General features: G+C 29.3%; 1 protein-coding gene across 7 annotated transcripts; it reads left to right on the top strand.

Annotated features, from left to right (window-relative positions):
- The first annotated feature begins 16,165 nt into the window (after window positions 1-16,165).
- LOC108484141 (RNA-binding protein 1) lies at window positions 16,166-18,494 on the top strand. 7 transcript variants are annotated; one of them, XM_017787820.2, is made up of 3 exons: window positions 16,166-16,335; window positions 16,845-17,101; window positions 17,254-18,494. In XM_017787820.2, the coding sequence occupies exons 2-3, from the start codon at window positions 16,880-16,882 to the stop codon at window positions 18,211-18,213; spliced, it is 1,182 nt and encodes a 393-aa protein (XP_017643309.1). In that variant the 5' UTR covers window positions 16,166-16,335; window positions 16,845-16,879; the 3' UTR covers window positions 18,214-18,494. The 7 variants fall into 7 exon arrangements, with proteins under 7 accessions (XP_017643309.1, XP_017643308.1, XP_052885654.1 ...); XM_017787819.2 differs by having other exon boundaries at window positions 16,842-17,101; XM_053029694.1 differs by having other exon boundaries at window positions 16,166-16,428.
- The last annotated feature ends 171 nt before the right edge of the window (window positions 18,495-18,665 follow it).

Genomic DNA, 18,665 nt, shown 5'->3' with positions numbered 1-18,665 from the left:
AATAAAATACATGTTTACAAACAATTTTAAAAAGTAGAAGAAAATATCAAGAATTTTAATTTAGGGTTTTCATTAAACAATAAAAAAATCTAATCTTTTGTTTTTCAGTACTGAATAAAAGAGATAGAGGAATACAAAGAAGACAACATACCTGAACCTTCCATTGAATCTATCTTTATGAAGCAGTCAATTTGATTTCAACTATTTTGATCTTAATAATAGTTTTTCCAGTTAAATAAGAAAAAAAAAACCCATTGAAAAAAAGAAGAGATGGAATAAAAATTAAAAAGATGATATGAACAGTTTTTTAGGTAAGGTTTAGGTTTAAAAAATTTAATTAATTAAAAATATATTTTTATCCCATTTAGAAATCTAAGTTGGCTCTTAAAATCTAGTTGGACTGCCACGTAAGATTACCGTTAGAGAGATAACGGAACTTAACGGTAGAGTGATCACTTCGTAACAAAATAATAACATAAGTGACTAAAACGTAACATTTTAAACATAAGTGACTAAAATGTAACTTGAGGCAAACAAAAGTGACTATTTTTGTAGATTACCCGTTAATTGTTGGATTAGTATATGCAATTATACACAATAATTTTTGGGGTTAAAGTACCTAAAAGGTCCATGTATTATGGGATCTGGATCAAATTAGTCCTTTTTTTATCATTAAATGGATGAATTTAGTGTTTATATTATTAAAATGATCAAATAAGTTCAATTTGTAACAGAGTTAATATCTAATGTATAAAAAAATTGCTTTTTTTTCAATTGTTGTTACAAATGATTTTATTCACGTAACTATAAGAACTTTAAAAATATTAAATTTTCTGAACAATAAATGATATTTTCTTAAACAAGAGATGTTAGCGCTATTTCAATTTAGCTTTATTTGATTCTTTTAATAGTACATAGATTAAATTAATCGATTTAATAACAAATGGACTAATTTGATAAAGCACCTATAATAAAAGGACTTCTAAAATACATACACCAAAATTTTGGATAGCATTCCAATAATAATATATTCATAATTATGATGTTAGGAGATTTGTTGACTTAAGGAATATTCATAAAATTCTTTCAAAATTTCGTGTTTCAAAATATGTTTTAACAATCTACGATTTTTGACACAATATTTAGAATTATTCACAATTCCTCTTCAACCCATAAATAGGAAGATAATACGTTTTAAGCATTCGAATCCATGTCTTCTTACATTGACAACAATACTCATACTAATCGAGTTAATACTCAATCGAATAAAGTGTTTGAATCTTAATTATAACTCAATTCAATTTAGATTTTTTAATTTAATAATCTCGAAACATTAATTTTCGTATTCAATAATCAAATTCACCCGTGAGAAGTATTTGAAGTAACATTCATATTTTTATAAATAAAAACTTTATGATTATGTAAATCACATAAAATCTTTCAAATTTATATTATTCATAAATTTATAATTTAATTTATGTATTTTATTTTAAAATTTTAGCTTTTTAATTTCAAAATTTAACTATTAATACTATTGAAATTATTTTATTAAAATTTAGTTCATTATAATGTCATTTTTTTAGTTAAACCTCAAGTGAGTTTTTTAATTTCAAAATGTCACGACAACAAATTTAAAAAAATTAACATTGCTAGCAATTGGACCTGAATTTTAAAATCTAAAAAGTAAAGAGACTAAATTTTAGAAATAAAATACATGAGCTAAATTCTAAATTTGTGAAGAGTATAGGACTTATGACATATTTTACCATTTATAAAACCACATCTTTCACTAGAATATTAATCAATCAAAATAAAAAATTATATCAATTAATTTAAATTTAAATCTATTCAACTTGATTTAATCATAAAAAAATACTGCAATACGAACTTGTCCAACCTAAATCCAAAATAACTCAAATTTGAAATGATCTAATAAGTAGTTCAAAATAACTTGAATGGGAGGTGACCTAATCGAAAAAAACTCAACAAGTAACCTTAAATGACTCATTATTCAAACCCAACTCAACCTCCAAAAAACTCGAAAATTTTGAAATTTATATTTAACTAATCTAAATTAATTTAATCCAAAACCAATTTAAGGTGAAAAATCTAAAGTGTTATAAAGAACTATTAGTTGGCATTCTTTTAAAAGAAAAGTATTGATCATTTAAATAAGTTTTTTTATAAAATGATTTAAAATTATTATTTAATAATAGAAGTATATATATTTTTAAAAATTTAAAATTTAAATTGTAATTCAATTTTTTTGGATATCCAAAATTAAACTCAAATTAAGTATCAATTTAAAGACTTGAAATGTTTCAACACTTATGTAGCTGTTTTTTTTTTTTCCTTTTGTCTTAAATTTTTGTATATGATAATTATATTGAAATCACAATTAAATTTGAAATCGAGTGGATAAAACATTTTCTAATAATAATTTATTTATTCATCAAAATATAAACCTAAAAGATAAGTGGATAACAAGCATTCATGTTGTTTGAAAATTGCATGTCTAATACTTAACAAGGTCCCATAATGAGCTGCCCTTGAAACTGAAAAGGAAACATCCCTTTAATTTCCATTAATTTTCTTAAAGTCTAAACAACAATGGCATTGATGTGACTTATAACATATCCAAATGCCAAATATATTTTAGAAAATCAATTATGGCCGAAAAGGATAATTAATGTCAAGTTTCCAAATAAAAAGCAAAAATAAGTCGAGACCAAAGGGCGCAAAAATAAGTGTATTAATGTTATGTTTGCATCAACTTAGGGGGGAAAACGACACTAACATTATATCTTCATTGACAAATATTGATGCTTATATATGGGTGTAAACCTACTTAATTTACATATTAAGTTTTTGATGATTTTGGCTCAATCAATTTAGGGTTTAATTAGAATGATTATGCTTGTTAGTGATCTTTGAAATTAGTTGATTACTTCAGTTTACATATGAAAACTAACTTTATTGACTTAAGAAATTATCAATGCCAGTTACACTGTGATGCGGTCATTGAGAGCACCAAAAATATCTTATAAAATATTAAAAATAATAGTAAAATAATAGTATAAGGGAAGTAGGGTCAAATCCTCAGGGACCGGATTTACACAATTGCTTGTTCCTCAAAATCTTGGTCAGAATCGTACCCAAGAAAACCTGTGTACCTGGAAAAAAAAAAACAGAATTAAAAGTTTTGATCTGGAAAAAATAAAATAAAAAAAATTAAAAATTTTGATTGAAATTCCGAAAGTTAAAATTAAAATAATAGAAATAAATAAAGTTGAGAAAAATGTGTTCTTATGGAGAGATTTCAGCCTCCAGTTGTCTCAATCTGCCTTGGGTTCAATTCTCGGCTTTTAGGTGATCATTCTCAAACAAAATAAGCCAGTTATAGTGGAAGAGAACGCCTACGACCACTAGCTCCAAGAATTTAGACTTACGATTTAGCGAAACCTGACTCTAGCCAACAATCGCTTCTGTGGAATTATCTTATGCTAGACCATCACTTTTCAATGGCAAATCCCACGCCATTTTGTCTTTTGGGCTCGCTAACCTCTGACGCAGTAAGCTAATGAACCGACTGTGCAACCTTCTCAAAACATACAAAGCGGCTGCCTTTGCACACGTTGAAAAGATCACCTTTTAAGGGACATGGACAGAAGCGTCAACCTTGTAATGCGAAGAAACGATGAATATTTGTCGAGAAGGCCAAGTATAGATTCTAAACCTCATTAACCCTTTTTGGGAAAAAGAAATAAATATAATGAAAAGCGAATTTTTATTGAAAAAATATGGAAAGAACAAATAGATTAAATTTATGGGAGAGAGAGTGTTTACAGAAAAAGAGATTTACAAATTGTGTCACACCATCCCCTATTTATAGTATTAAGAAACCTAGCCTATTCCTAATTAAATTCTAAAAGATAAATACAAATAAATAAAGATATTTAAAGATAATTAAAGATAAATGAAAATAAATCATAAAATTAAATCTAAATAATAATCCTTAATAATTATCTTAATATAATTAAACATTAAATAGAGTCTTGTGCTATAAAATCTCTTCTTTTGCACTTTTGCCCTTATGTCTTCTATACTTACATTTTTGACACCACTTTTTTCCCTATGTCGCATGTTGGCCCATTTTATCTTCAAATTTACACTTTTTGCATTTAAATTTCCTTTTGCCTCCAATTTAGTCCCTGAAAGATAAAAGACCATAAATAGCTCAAATTAGTAGGGTCATACTCGAAATAAACATGCAATTAGCACATAAAAATATGTCGTTCTAGAGTATTATTACACTGTCCAAATTGATCACTAGTTGTAACTTGAATTGTATTTGGATTACTACATAACTTGCCATATATGTGTTGGCATTTTTTGACCAAAAAAATTTGGACTATTTAAAGCATATAATAGCTATTCGTTGAAGTAAAACTTGAAGAAAATCAAGTCAAGTAATGACTCTTTAAAAATTTTCAATGTGCTCGGGTTTCATTAATTGAAGAGATTCAATATTTCTAAAAGATTATTCCTTGAAGATCTTAGTTATTTTATTCCATATTGAAGACATATTCAAGTACAATTCAAGAAGATTGAAGTTCGCGTTATTTATAGTTTTGACAAGCCAATATATGTCTATTTATGAAAGGATTGTTCGTTGTTTTTGGTATGACATTGAAAACACTTATCTTATTCATTGTGAGGAACTTATTTTAGTGTCTTGTTGTTGTAAATAAATTGTTCTCTTTATTCAATTGTGATTTAGTTTTTAAGGGAAAAGACTTAGTGGAGAGAGTGATCTAGTTAATGTATAAGAACAAAGTTGCAATTTGCTGAGTGAGATGAACTTAAATCACATGTTGTACTAAAGATTTATAGTGAATTACTATATAGGCAAGGCTCCATAAACATAGAAAGTTTTCAGATAATGTAACCAATTTTTTTGTCCATATTAGGTTTTTGCTTTTTTTAGTCAATAAAGTCAACTGCAACTAAACTTGCATTTAGAAGGCAAAATCAACAAACTCTATTTGGTATCAAAGATAGTCAATTGACGAATTAAGTGATCATGTTGTTGATTTGCTAAAGAGATGGATGGTACATCAATCTCGAGACCCCCTATGTTGGATGACACAAATTATGCCTACTAAAAGGCAATGATAAGAGAATTTATTAAGTTCATGCATGAGAGAACTTGACACTCAATACTAATTGGTGGGAAGCCTCCAATAGTTTATGTGTAACACCCTTAATCCGTACTCGTCGCCAGATTAGGGTTACGAGGCATTACTGAGCAAAAATAAAATTCCAAACATTCACATATTCATACAATTCATACTCATAAATATATAAAGCACATGGCTAATTAAATATTAAACATGCTTTATTTATCATATTGCATTTACGAATCATACCTCAAAATTTAACCGAATCTATACCTTTCAAATAATCACATTTTCATTAACAAATATAAACATACACATATACTTTCATTATATACCCAAACCATCATTCGAATTAACAATAAAAGTACATGTATATACGTACACATAATTATCAATTTTGCAAAATGCATATAATGCTCATGGTGTACTATTGCATAAAATTACTATTCAAATGGTCATTTATCAATGTCTCACTTACAAACATTATTAAACAATAAAATCTCAATAATTTACCATTAGTAAACTCAAAACTAATTATAGTACTTATACATTTTCTTTTTTCACGCAAACCGAACTACACTAATCTTTGCATATTCGAATATAGGCATGCCTCATATCATGCATTTCTAGTATACATTAAACATGCTAACACCTGAGCTCACGTTTATAAATGAATAAACATACATCAAAATCAAATCATCAAACCATTTTATTTATATTTAAACATATCAAAACCAAGCGACCAACCACAGCCAATTCCACTTATCATTTCAAGCTATTACCAACACATATAATACCATTCACATTTACTTTTCATTCACTTTACATATCATTATAATCAAAATGAGATAAACCATTGCCAAACATAGCCATATCCAAACTCTAAAGATAAGCCATATTCGCATGGCTTAATATATATACATGTTCAAAGTTGAACAAAATACATATTAGTCTATACATGCCATAAGTTCGAAATTAAACTTTTAATAGTACCGAAAGTTGACGATAGTGTGGATGACTTCGATAACGATCCCCGAGCTCATGACTTACAACCAAAATCTATAAAACAAAATAAACAAACACACAGAGTAAGCTAACTTAGCTTAGTAAGCTTTAAGCACAATAAACAACTCAATGAATAACCAAAACATTCAACTAACTGAATTATATCAATAATATTACACATTAACACATTAAGATACCGTAGCCGAATGTTCAAAGTCGAATACATATCACCATATATATATATATATTTCCTATATAGCCGATTATACAAGAACAAATATGTTATCACATTAGCACCTACATGTATGGCCGAATACACAAAATTATTAATGGACTCACATTTGGCCGAATATATAAAAGTTAAATAAAACATCACATGTAACCTATAGTTCAAATTCAATAGAACATCACATATAGCCGAATATGCACATTCAAGTTAACCTCACATATGACCGAATACACAAATTCAATATAAACTCACACGTAATCGAATATTCAAATTCAATATAACCTCACAAGCAGCCGAATATACAAGTTCAATATAAGCTTACATGTACTTACCTATGTGGCCGAACATAAACAAGGTAATTTATCTCAATTTCACTTGCTCAATATCCAGAATAATTTGAACTCTTATAATTACAGACTTGTAAACAAACCACCGGTATAAAACCTGCTAGGTATAAGCCTGAATCACACACCGGCACAAGGCCTGTTAGACCCAAGGTCTGATATTTATTCACTGGCATTAAGCCTGCTAGGCACAAAGCCCGATCAAAGTCAACAGCACAAGGCTTGCTAGGCTCAAAGCCCGAATATCACAAATATAGAACCATTCCACAACATTTCGTATATCGAATCATATAATATTCCATGTAACACGTACACATTTTCAGAGGTTTTAAATCAGTTGAATGAAACTCAACCACAATAATTCAATGATACATCACATTCGACTACTATACTAATAGATTATAAAATTCGAATCATCACAATAAAACATTCTATGTTCAAAATAAACCATGCTTAATTGCTTAAAGACTTACCTCAGATATCGACGGACGTTACAAATCGGCTATTCGACTATTTTTGTTTTTCCCCGATCCAAGTTTGATTTCCTTTGTTCTTGATCTATATAATTTCAAATTAAACTCATTTAAACACAATTTCGTTCAATTTAATCCAGCAACACATAAATAGGCAAATTACCATTTTACCCCTGATATTTCATACTTTTTACAAATTAGTCCTAATTGTATAAAACACAAAATACACAAAATCTCACAACAATATAGTTGGGCCGAATTTTCCATATAAACATACTAGTCCATATATTTCATCTATTTCACATTTTAATCCCTCAATTTATTATTTTTGCAATTTAGTCCTAATAACTCAAAACCATCAAAAACTCCAATACAAAACATGTTAATCTAAAACATATTTTTGATATTTCATCATCAAACATCACAAAACACAAATATTCATCAATGGCATAACACAAAATATTCACTGAAATAAAAAATTCGAGCATGAGTCTGGTAGTATTCAAAGCAACGATCACAAAAACGTAAAAATGATCAAAAATTGAAACAAAACATACCTTAAAATTGAACCAACAATGGCCGAATATACCAAGCTTTAGTTATTTTTCTTTCTTTTTAGTTTTGGTCACAATATGAGCTAAAATGCATGGCTTTCTTTTTTATTTTATGTAATAATATATCATATATGTCTTTTATTATTTTACAATTTTAACCTTAAAATTTTAATTATAAAACCATATAAATCATGCCTACAGCCGTCCACTCATATAGCCAATGGCATAATTACAACATAAGTACTTCCATTTTAAAAGACAATAACAATCCAGCCCTTATACATTAAACTATCAAGTTTTCATTTTATGCGATTAAACCCTTTTTATTTAATTAAGCACACAAACAATCAAATATTTATACGAAACTTTCACACATGTAAATTCACATATAATAAACACGAAAAATAATATTTAAATATTTTTTACATGGATTCGTGGTCCCGAAACTACCATTCCGATTAGGGTCTAAATCGGACTGTTACATGATGTGGATGGTGTAAAAACTCCAAACCTTGAAGTGTGACACCCTACACTTAACTCAGACACCAATCGAATGGAAGAAGTTACATTCGTCACCAAAGCAACTCAAACAAACACTTCAATATATCATCGAAGCTAAAGATAAAACCAATATGGCCAATATAATTTAAATATGTTATAAATGTAAGTTCACATATATTAATATGGGTCAAACATGGAGTCAAATTACAAATCATGGGTCAAACTAGCAAAAAGCAAGGATATGTCTCGAAACAGTGAAGCCATGTCTTAAGACATGCCCCATCTGTTTCATGATTTTAGCTTTGAAGTTTGAAGTCCCAAGATAATGGAACCATGTCTCGAGACCCTAGAACAAATTCTCACTAATTTAGCTTTGATGTTTTTGTCTTAAGACAATGGAACCATGTCTCGAGACATGTACCCAAAAAAACAAGAAATTCAATTTTTTGTTCTTGAGATCTAGAGACATGTTTTTGATGTCTCGAGACACATGTTAAAAAATGCAGAAAACAACATTACAAGTAATGCAATTGTGACCCTAAATGCACCTAAACATGCCTTTATCTGTCTGGTTGCCCTTTCCATCCATCCTCAAATAGAGAAAATTATTTGTTTTGATATATGGTAATTCTTACTATATTAGTAATATATATTTAGATTTGTCAACTGGACGAGTCAAATTGATTTTGGATTAAATTAATTTGGGTTTAAAATATTCGAATTTTTTAGACATTGAATCATTTCAAATTCGTATCATTTTGAGTTCAAATCAATCTAAATTTACCAATTAATCTAATCAAATTTTCAAATTTAAATCATAATTAACAAAATGTATTTTAAACATTCATTCCCTCCTCAAATTTCTAAGGTTAAAAAATGTCAATATATATTAAAAGTCTTGAGTATATTTTATGATTTTTTTGGAGAAATACAAGAGAATGACAAAAGCTTTAACAGGGACTCAACTAATTCAATTCAAACCTAAATTACACTTAAAACAATAAACATCCTGACCATCAAATTAACACATGAAATTTAATATTTTTTATGAATTTGTACTATATAAATAATAAATCATAAATACCCATATGTACATTAGCAACTTTGTGAAAGATTTTCTAGAAATAGGACGTTGAAACATCGTATCAAAATGGGCCATGTTACAGCATATTGTATAAAAATTTTTGCTTAAAATTAAAGTAAAAACAAAAATATTTCCTTTGGCTTATTAATTGCCTGCAATTTTTTTATTCAAAAAAAGTAGAGGAATTGGAAGTGGGCAAAAGTTTTGATGTTGGCATTTGAGAGGTTCGCCTCCCTCATTGCCGACACAGAGACACCCTCCACTTCACTCCATTTATTTATTTTCTGTTTTAATAGTATTTTTGTCCCACTTAATTTTAATTCAAAATTTGACTTTATAGTTATATAATTAATTATACAATATATCTCTAAATTATGATATTTATTTTAAATTGATGTTCAAATTTTAAAATATTTTAATTACAACCTCAAAAATATCAATCGGTTCTTTTATTAAATAACATGTAAAATTTTACGTGACATAATTTAAAATGAAAAGTTTAAAAAAGTAAAATGTTGCCACATAACTTTTAAAATTATAAGTAAAAATAAAGCAAAAAAAAAAGATAATGAATAGTAGTTTTGTATCAACTTCAAAACCTCAAAATCAAAATTTTTATAATATCTATTTTTATAATATATTTTTTTAATTTTCATTTTAATTTATGTCACATGAGATTTGATGTCTCGCTTAATGCTTAAATTAACGATTTTAGCAACAAAATAATCTTATTGATATAACATGTAATACTCAAAAATTTTTACAGAAGATATTATCCTTGATATAGTAAAATAAGGAAATAAGGTGACAAAAGGGAAATTTTGAGTTATGTCAATATTGAGAAGTATATTATGATATATTAATTCAAGAAAGGACTAAATTGTAAAAGTGAGAAAATTTTTGTTGCACAAGAGTAAATACTCAAAAATTGAGGGTTAAAATGTAAATATGAAAAATTTGAAGGACCAATAGTGTAAATATTTTAAGGGTGGAATGATCTAGAAACTAAGGAAAATGGATGAATTAGGACCAAATTGAATAGGTGAAGAACTATGAGGGACTAAATTGTAATTTTACCAAATTAAATGATGACTAAAGGATGAAATTTTAAAAGATAATAAAGGGCAAAATGGTCAATTGGAAGAGAGAGAAATCTAGAAAGTAATGATGATGTTAATGATATTTTATAATTATTTAATTAGATAAATATTATTTTAACGAGATATTTTATTATTATTTATTTAGTATAAAGGAGAAGGAAAGATGAAGAATTTTCATCATCTTTCCCATGCACTAACGTGAGAGGAAGAGAGAAAGAAAAAAAGTTTTGATTTCTTTACAATTTGATCCTTCTACCAAAAAATTTACCATTTTCACCCAAAAATCAAAAGAATTTCTATAGCTAGTAAGAGAGAAAAATGTTAAGGAGACTAGAGGAAGTTAGAATATCAAGTTGGATTCAAGAAATGGAAGCTGAAGGAGAGAGAAAATCAAGATGAAGATTGAAATCAATAAAACAACATGATTTCAATATATTTTTAAGTTTGATATTATTGAAAAAGCATGGGATTGATGTTAATGTAGTGTTTCTTTACATATGGTCCTATGTTCTTGATATGTTAGTGAAGAGAAAATAAGAGAAAGTAATGAGAAATAGTGTAGGAAAAGAAAATAAGGATGTTATAAACATGGTAATTAATATTTTGCACTAAAACAGTTTTGGATAGCAGTAGTGGTCTAACTTTGAAAAATCACCAAAAATTGTGGAAATCGAATTAGAAATTGAATAATATATGAATTTTCAGCTAGCAAGGCTTTTGATGGGTTTTTCACACAGGAAGAAAAACAGAACCAAGTTATCCGGATGAAATATGAAGCTCTTGTTGAAGCTAGAGCAACAAAGCAATAATTCCAGATAAAACATGAAGTAAGTTTGAGATTCAAGGACTTGAGAGTTGCAACCAAACGAACAGAAGCAAAGGGATGAGAAATTGAGAGAAGTATTTCATCCGGGTAACATACATACTGCTGTTTGTTGCCACCTTTAACAGGTTTACATTTAAAATGGATAATTTGTATGTTTTAAACTTAGGGACTAAATTGAATAAAAGAAGAACTATAGGGGTAATTTTGCAAAATGTCAAAAATGACCAAAATGAAGGACATGAATTATTTTATTGATTAAATTAATAAATTGAATGAAATTATTAATTTGGATCAAGATTGGGTGAAAATCGGGGAAAAGGAAAAATTTACCAAAATGTTCCTAATATTGATATTTCTGCAATTTCGCCAGGTATTTTCTTGTAACTTGAATTATCTTCTTAAATACTTGAAATGTATGTTATTGATGTGAATATGATTTAAATATTCATTGTATGAAAATTGATGAAACATTGAAATATTTGATAAAAAGGGGAAGAAATCCCAGTTGAGCGAAAAAGAATTGACGGTAAAAAGGATCTAGCCCGGACGGGTGATCCTATCCTGATATAGCCCTCCCGAAGAATACGAGTAAAATGGATTTAGCCCGAACTGGTAATTCAGATCCCGGACGGGTAATCCGAACTAAGGTCTGAATTTAGCCTAGACTGGTAATTCAGATCCAAGCTCATTAGAGTAATTGTCGTTGCAGTGGATTAGCCTGGACTGGTAATCCCGCTGTAAGGATGAGGTTCGCTAGAGTGTGCTTTATGAAATGAAATGTGTAAGACCATGGTTGAAAGATACCATGGCAACATGATATGAAATGTGTAAGACCACGGTTGAAAGATACCATGGTAACGTGACATGAAATGAACAAGACCATAGTTGAAAGATACCATGGCAACATGACGGGAAATGAATAAGTCCATGGTTGAAAGATACCATGGCAACATGACAGGAAATGAGTAAGACCATAGTTGAAAGACAATATGGCATCATGTCAAAGATAAATAAGACCGTGGATGGGAGACGCTATGACATCTGTTGAACAATTGATATTCAGGTAATATGTGTCAGATGACGAATGGTTATATGAAATGGTTGTGTGAAATCATTACAAGAACTGGTCATATGGAAATATATGTACAAAATAGTTGTATGAAATAATTATGAAGATAGATAAACGAAATAAGTATAGGTACATGGAATATAATTTATGTTAAGTTTGATGTAAACTAGTGCCGGAATAAATATACATAAAATATATGAAAATGATGGAGCATGAAATATTGATATAATGAAATGAATGATATATACTTATGAAGAAACGGTAAGAGAATGATATGTTTCATGACATATACATATATGATTATCTTTGATATGTTGATACAAGGAAATTATGTAAGTTGAGACAATTATTAAACTCAAGTGTGACATGTCGAGAAAAAAAGTATATCAATGTTGAATTTATATGAAATACATACTAGTATACTAACAATGTTTTTGTTTGATGCTTAAACAAGTGTCAAGCTGTTGATTGAATGGTAATATATGTATTTATATGATGCATTGAATCGGTAAGTATTTAATTGAAAATTTTTTAAATGATCTGCAAATTCTAGTAATGCTCCGAAACCCTGTTTTAGCGGCGGATACTGGTTAGGGGTGTTACATAACATTAATAGTTTGAGAAAGTAATTTGGATGTTTTAAAGTTAGAAGGCCAGTTTATAATAAGAATCATGGTTTGGTGGTTGAAGAAAAAGAAGAAGAAGAATAAGAAAAAGAAGAAGAAGTCGAAGAAGAAGAAGGTGATGGACTTTGAAGTGAATGTGCTATAAGTAGTAAAGGTCTTAATCATGGCAGGTTAACGATCTTCGAAATCTCGAACATGGGTTATACGAAGGTTAAAATATGTCATAAGTATTTATACTATTCATAGATTTAGAATTTAATCATCATATTTTTATTTTTAGGAATTTAGTCCATTTACTTTTCAGTTTTCAGAATTCAGGTCCAATTGTTTACACTGGTAAAGTTATTTTGTTAAATTCAGGTTCATTATAACATCATTTTTTTAGTGACATTGCTATCAAGTGAGCTTTTTATTATTATTTCAAAATATCAAACCAACAAATTTAATAAAAAAATAGCAATGATAACAATTAGATCTAAATTTTAAATTTTAAAAGTAAAGGGACTAAATTCTTAAAAATAAAAATATAAAAACTAAATTTCAATTTTGTGAAGGGTAAAAAGAAACATAGCATATTTAAACCTTATATGAAGTACCCTTGTCCATCACCAAATCTAATCATTTTATAAAGAGATTTTTTTTAAGAAAAAAATTCTTTTATATATTTTTGAATTTTTGAATAATTATAATTTTTATTGTTTTAAAGTTTTTTTGAAAATTATTATGAATTTTTAATTTTTTGTAATCAATATCAAATTGAGATGATGTGTAAACATTAATGATTTTTTTTTTAAATATAATTTGTAAATGTTGAATGCTAAATTTCTTATAACGCTAACTAGAAAACAACAATGCCATTCTTCATTTAGCCATTTAACTATTTAGTGACCAAAACCCATAATCTTAATAATTACCAAAATAAAAATTTACGATTAGTTGAGTGATCACTGATGTACTTTACCCTAACTTATATTATATCATTGCATTTTCACGTAATGGGCAAAAGTACTATGGAGGCCATTGTATTAGAAGTAGGATTGCGTTTTGCCCCTTCTACTTGAAAATTGGACAAATTAGTCTATGTACATTAGATTAAAGAGTCAACTAGCCATTTCATTAAAAATTCCATCCATTTCTACTGTTAAAAATCGGTCTATATGTATCAAAATGAGGTATATGTGACATATCACATGTAACTGTCTGATTATTCTGTCAGTAAAAATGAATAAATTTTTTAAAAGAACTAATCAACTTACTCATTAATCTAACGTACAAAAATTAATTTACTAATTTTTTAAATAAAAAAGACAAACTCGTAATACAAATATCTCCATAATACTTTGACTTAAAATTTCATACCAAACTTTTCATTTAAGAAAAAAAAGGTACGAAATTGCAAAAGGGTCCACAAACACTGATATTTGTGTCCTTATTGCGAGTTACCATCACTGCCTCCTGGATTTGAGCTGTATATTCATATTTTTATCTTTCTTTTTGTTTTTTTTTGGAAATAATTTTAAAATTTTTATTATAATTTCATTTTTGTCATTGTTTGGGAGGGAAACCTATTTTAAACCATTTTTTTTTTTGTTTTTGTTTTTCTGTTTATAGTGTATATCATTGTCAAATCCTTAAAAGCAACATGCTTGTGTAGATTTTTTCTTCCTTGCTGTATAAATATATATAAATGAAGGAAAACTAGAACAAACACGCAAATAAATGGCCTCCTCAAGAATTCGACCATGAACAGTCCAACTCAATAGTAATATGACTAAAACCCAACTCGCGGGCCATCTTAAAGAGTATCAACAATTAATGGCTAAGGACTCGGTGGAAGAAGCACCGAAGGCACACACCAGTTTGTGCGCATACCCGCGCGCACCATCTCTTCTGAGTCTCGAACAATCGCACCAAATGCTACCAGTCGCTCGCTAGCTCTCCAAGTCAAGTCTACGTTAATCATCAATTGCCTGTCACACGAAGGCTCTTATCAAACGACTCTCAACCTCTTAGGAGGTAAGGGTTCGTAAAAGATGTTATGGACCCTAAAGTCATGATGAAGAGTCCTAGCTAATTAATAAGAGTGTTCTAAGTACTTCTAATTAAGTTCTATTTCTAAATAATTAGGTTAAATTTAACAATAGATTCTGATTAGTGACATAATATAAATAATTATAATTTTTAAACAATAAAATTAAAATTAATTTAAAACAATTTTAAAAAAAAAAAATTGAAAACATAATAATTAAAAAGCAAATGAAAATTTTCTTGAATTACTATTGAGGTTATAAACATTTTTTAATGTTATACAATATTAATATAGTATTTTAAATTTTTATAATACATAGTGTTGGACTACAATGGTTTTACAGTATGTAAAATTATTATTTAAAATTTAAAACTTTTAAAAATAAAATAATTTTCATGAAAGAATACGTTTATTGTATGTAAATGAAGATTACCCAGGAATTTATAACCTCGACATTTTCAGAGTGTTACAATATTAATATAATTTATACTTGCCACCGAAATCTCTCAATATTGTGAAGCAATAATTACCGATATATGATCCTATAATGTGCCAACATTTTGATAAAAATAGCGGACATGCCATATATATATCTGATGCTTACGATTAAGCCTTACATGAATATTCTAATCATATTTTTTTAAATAATACCTAAAATTACTCATAGCTCCTCCTCAACTCATAAATATGAGGATAATATGTTTCAGTACACTCAGTAATACCTATGTTAATCGAGCTAAGACTCAATCAACGCCTTTATTAAAATTTTTAAACATACATACTTATAATTTTTAATATTATTAAACATACATATTTATATTTAATCATATAATAAATTATAATTGTATTATTAAATTCATTTAATATTACAACTTTTTTGTCAAATTTTAACCAAAGTAAAGGAAAATAAAATTTTAATTACGTGCCAATTCATCATTGGCGGAAGTGTTTTGTTTTAACAAAGATGAAGTCAACGCCCATAAGGGTTACAAAATTACAGTTTAAGTACCTGATTAGACAAAAAAAAAAGACTAAGTACAAAAATTAAACAAAAAGAATAATTTAAGGACTTATTATTAAATTAACCCTAAATTGAAATCCATAGAAGCATACACCCCTTCGTAAAACCCTTAAAAACTAGTCCAACTTCAACTTGGATTGTGTAAACTTAAAGCCCATTAAATTAGGTTTTCGTGTTCCCCAAATTTTTCAACCCATTTTCTTTTTCTTTTCAAACAAAGGTTAGATTTTTCACCTGTTTCGACTTTCGTCACGCGTTACAAACCTTACTGTTTTTTTTTTCCCATTTGTTCAGGTTAAAAAAGTTAAACATTTTGTTTTTTCGCTGTTCGTTGTCTCTTGCACAAATTTTTTTAGGGTTTATTGCTATAAACCCTAAAAATATTAGGTCAGAGTTTTTAGTATTCTGTTAAATTAGGGTTACATGTGACTGTGGATTTGGGGGAATTTTTTAAATTTCTGCTGGGTTTAAGGTTTCTAAGTCTCTTTATTTTCAATTCCAGTGGTATAATACTTCTAGGGTTGAATTAGGGTTATAGGTGACCGTCGATTGGGGGAATTTTTTTAATTTCTGTTAGTTTAGGGTTTCTAAGACTCTTTGTTTTCAATTCCAGTGGTATAATATTTCTAGGGTTTTAGAGCTGTTCTTACCCCTTTTTTTGCAAATTGATGTAATTCGTGTTTTTAGGGTTAGGGTGTCTATTGTTTTTACCGCAATTTCTTTTTTCTTGTGCAAATTAATGTAATTCGTGTGTTTTTGTTCAAATTGGGGGATTTTTATTTTTACTTTTTTGGTTTCAGTAGCTGGGGTTTTAGGGTTAAGATTGGAGCAAAAGAGTATGGAATCTGATCAAGCCAAACTGTTTGTGGGAGGGATATCTCGGGAGACAAGTGAAGCTATTCTCACGGATCATTTCAGCAAATACGGCAACGTCGTTAGCTCTGTCGTAGCTAAAGACAAGAACACCAAAAGCCCTCGTGGTTTCGGCTTTGTGTTGTTCTCTGAACCTTCTTCAGCTGATAAAGCTCTTCAAGCTACCCATGTAATTCTTGGTAGAACGGTCAGTTCAAAGCTTATCTTTCAGTTAATTTATATCTCTGTAATCTGTTAATTAATTTAGAGTAAAGTTTTTAATTTGTTTAGAGATAGGATAGCAAGGCATCTATGTTTTTTTTGGGTTGTTTGATTATGGTTATTGCTTGGGTTTTTTAGGTAGAAGTGAAAAAGGCAATACCCCGAAGCGAACAAAACCAAATTCAGCGACAACAGCACCACAATTCGAATGAACAGCCGAGTAGGAATGGTGGTAGTGAACCTGTTGATAGCAATAATCACTTTAGGACTAAAAAGATCTTCGTAGGGGGCTTATCTGCTAGTCTAACCGAGGAAGAGTTTAAGAATTACTTTGAAAGATTCGGTAGAATAACCGACGTAGTTGTGATGCATGACAGCTTGACTAATAGGCCTAGAGGATTCGGGTTTGTTACTTTCGAATCGGAAGAGGCTGTGGAGAATGTTATGCAGAAGAGTTTTCATGAGTTGAGTAATAGGCTTGTGGAAGTCAAACGTGCAGTGCCAAAAGAAGGGAATAATGGTGGTAACAATGGTTATAACATGAAGGCTGGTGTTGTACCGGTATCACCATATAATGGTTTTCAGCCTTTTGATTACGTTCCCAGTAGTCCTGGATATGGTATGTTCCCTGGTTATGCTCCTCTTATTGGGTATAATACCATTGATGGATATGTTTACGGAAGTGGTGTTTATGGCAATGGGTACCCAACCGTTGGATATGGTAGGATAGGTTATGGTGTCCCTTCAGTTACTCCGAGGGGCTCTTTTTATGCCCCTGTAATGCTTGGACCAAGACTTTGCCCGCCACCTTATGGAACTGCATCTGCCTATCCCCCTTGCATGAACAATGGGGTTGGTCTAGTGGGTACAGTGACTGGTGGGTTCAATGGGATTACTGGGAACGCAGTTGATGGAAAATCAAATCAAGTTAATGATGACTCTCGAGATCCACCTACAAATGCCATGCCACCTCAGACCGAAGGAGCAAACTATGATGGTGAGGGTTTAAAGGAATGCAACGCCGGTGCTTCTAGCGAACAGGATCAGAAACATCATGACGGAGAACTTGAGCCTTTATATGTTGATGCTTCAAGATGATCACTCGGCACATTTGGGGTTTCGAACTTTGAAGGGTTAGTGAATTTTTTTAACTAAACAGGCTTAGGAAAAGTTTAACCATGATTTGGTCCATTTCCACTTTTAGACGTAATGTTGTGCCATAACCATGCCCGGCAGTGCTCATATATATATATTGTGTTTAGATTATGATGATTTGTCCGTACAGAAATCAGGGTATCATGTAATTCTAATTTCTCTTTGTGCAGTTTCACTACTCTGTCAGGCAATGTTAATAATGAAGCTATGTTTTTTTTATTCAACTGGTTTTTATTGGTTGGCTCAATTTAAAAAACTAATTCAAATATAAAATACATGGTTTTGATATTGGTCGGCTTTTTCAATCCTTCTTGGGCCTTATTGTTAGGTGATCCGACTTAAAATGACTTGAAATTACTCATAATCAAAATGTTTTTGGTCCAAAATTACTTAGG

This window comes from Gossypium arboreum, chromosome 6 (assembly GCF_025698485.1).
Source record: "Gossypium arboreum isolate Shixiya-1 chromosome 6, ASM2569848v2, whole genome shotgun sequence".
NCBI classification, from domain to species: Eukaryota; Viridiplantae; Streptophyta; class Magnoliopsida; order Malvales; family Malvaceae; genus Gossypium; species Gossypium arboreum.
Note: the sequence above shows the minus strand (reverse complement) of the source record. Positions and strands in the feature narration are given on the sequence as shown.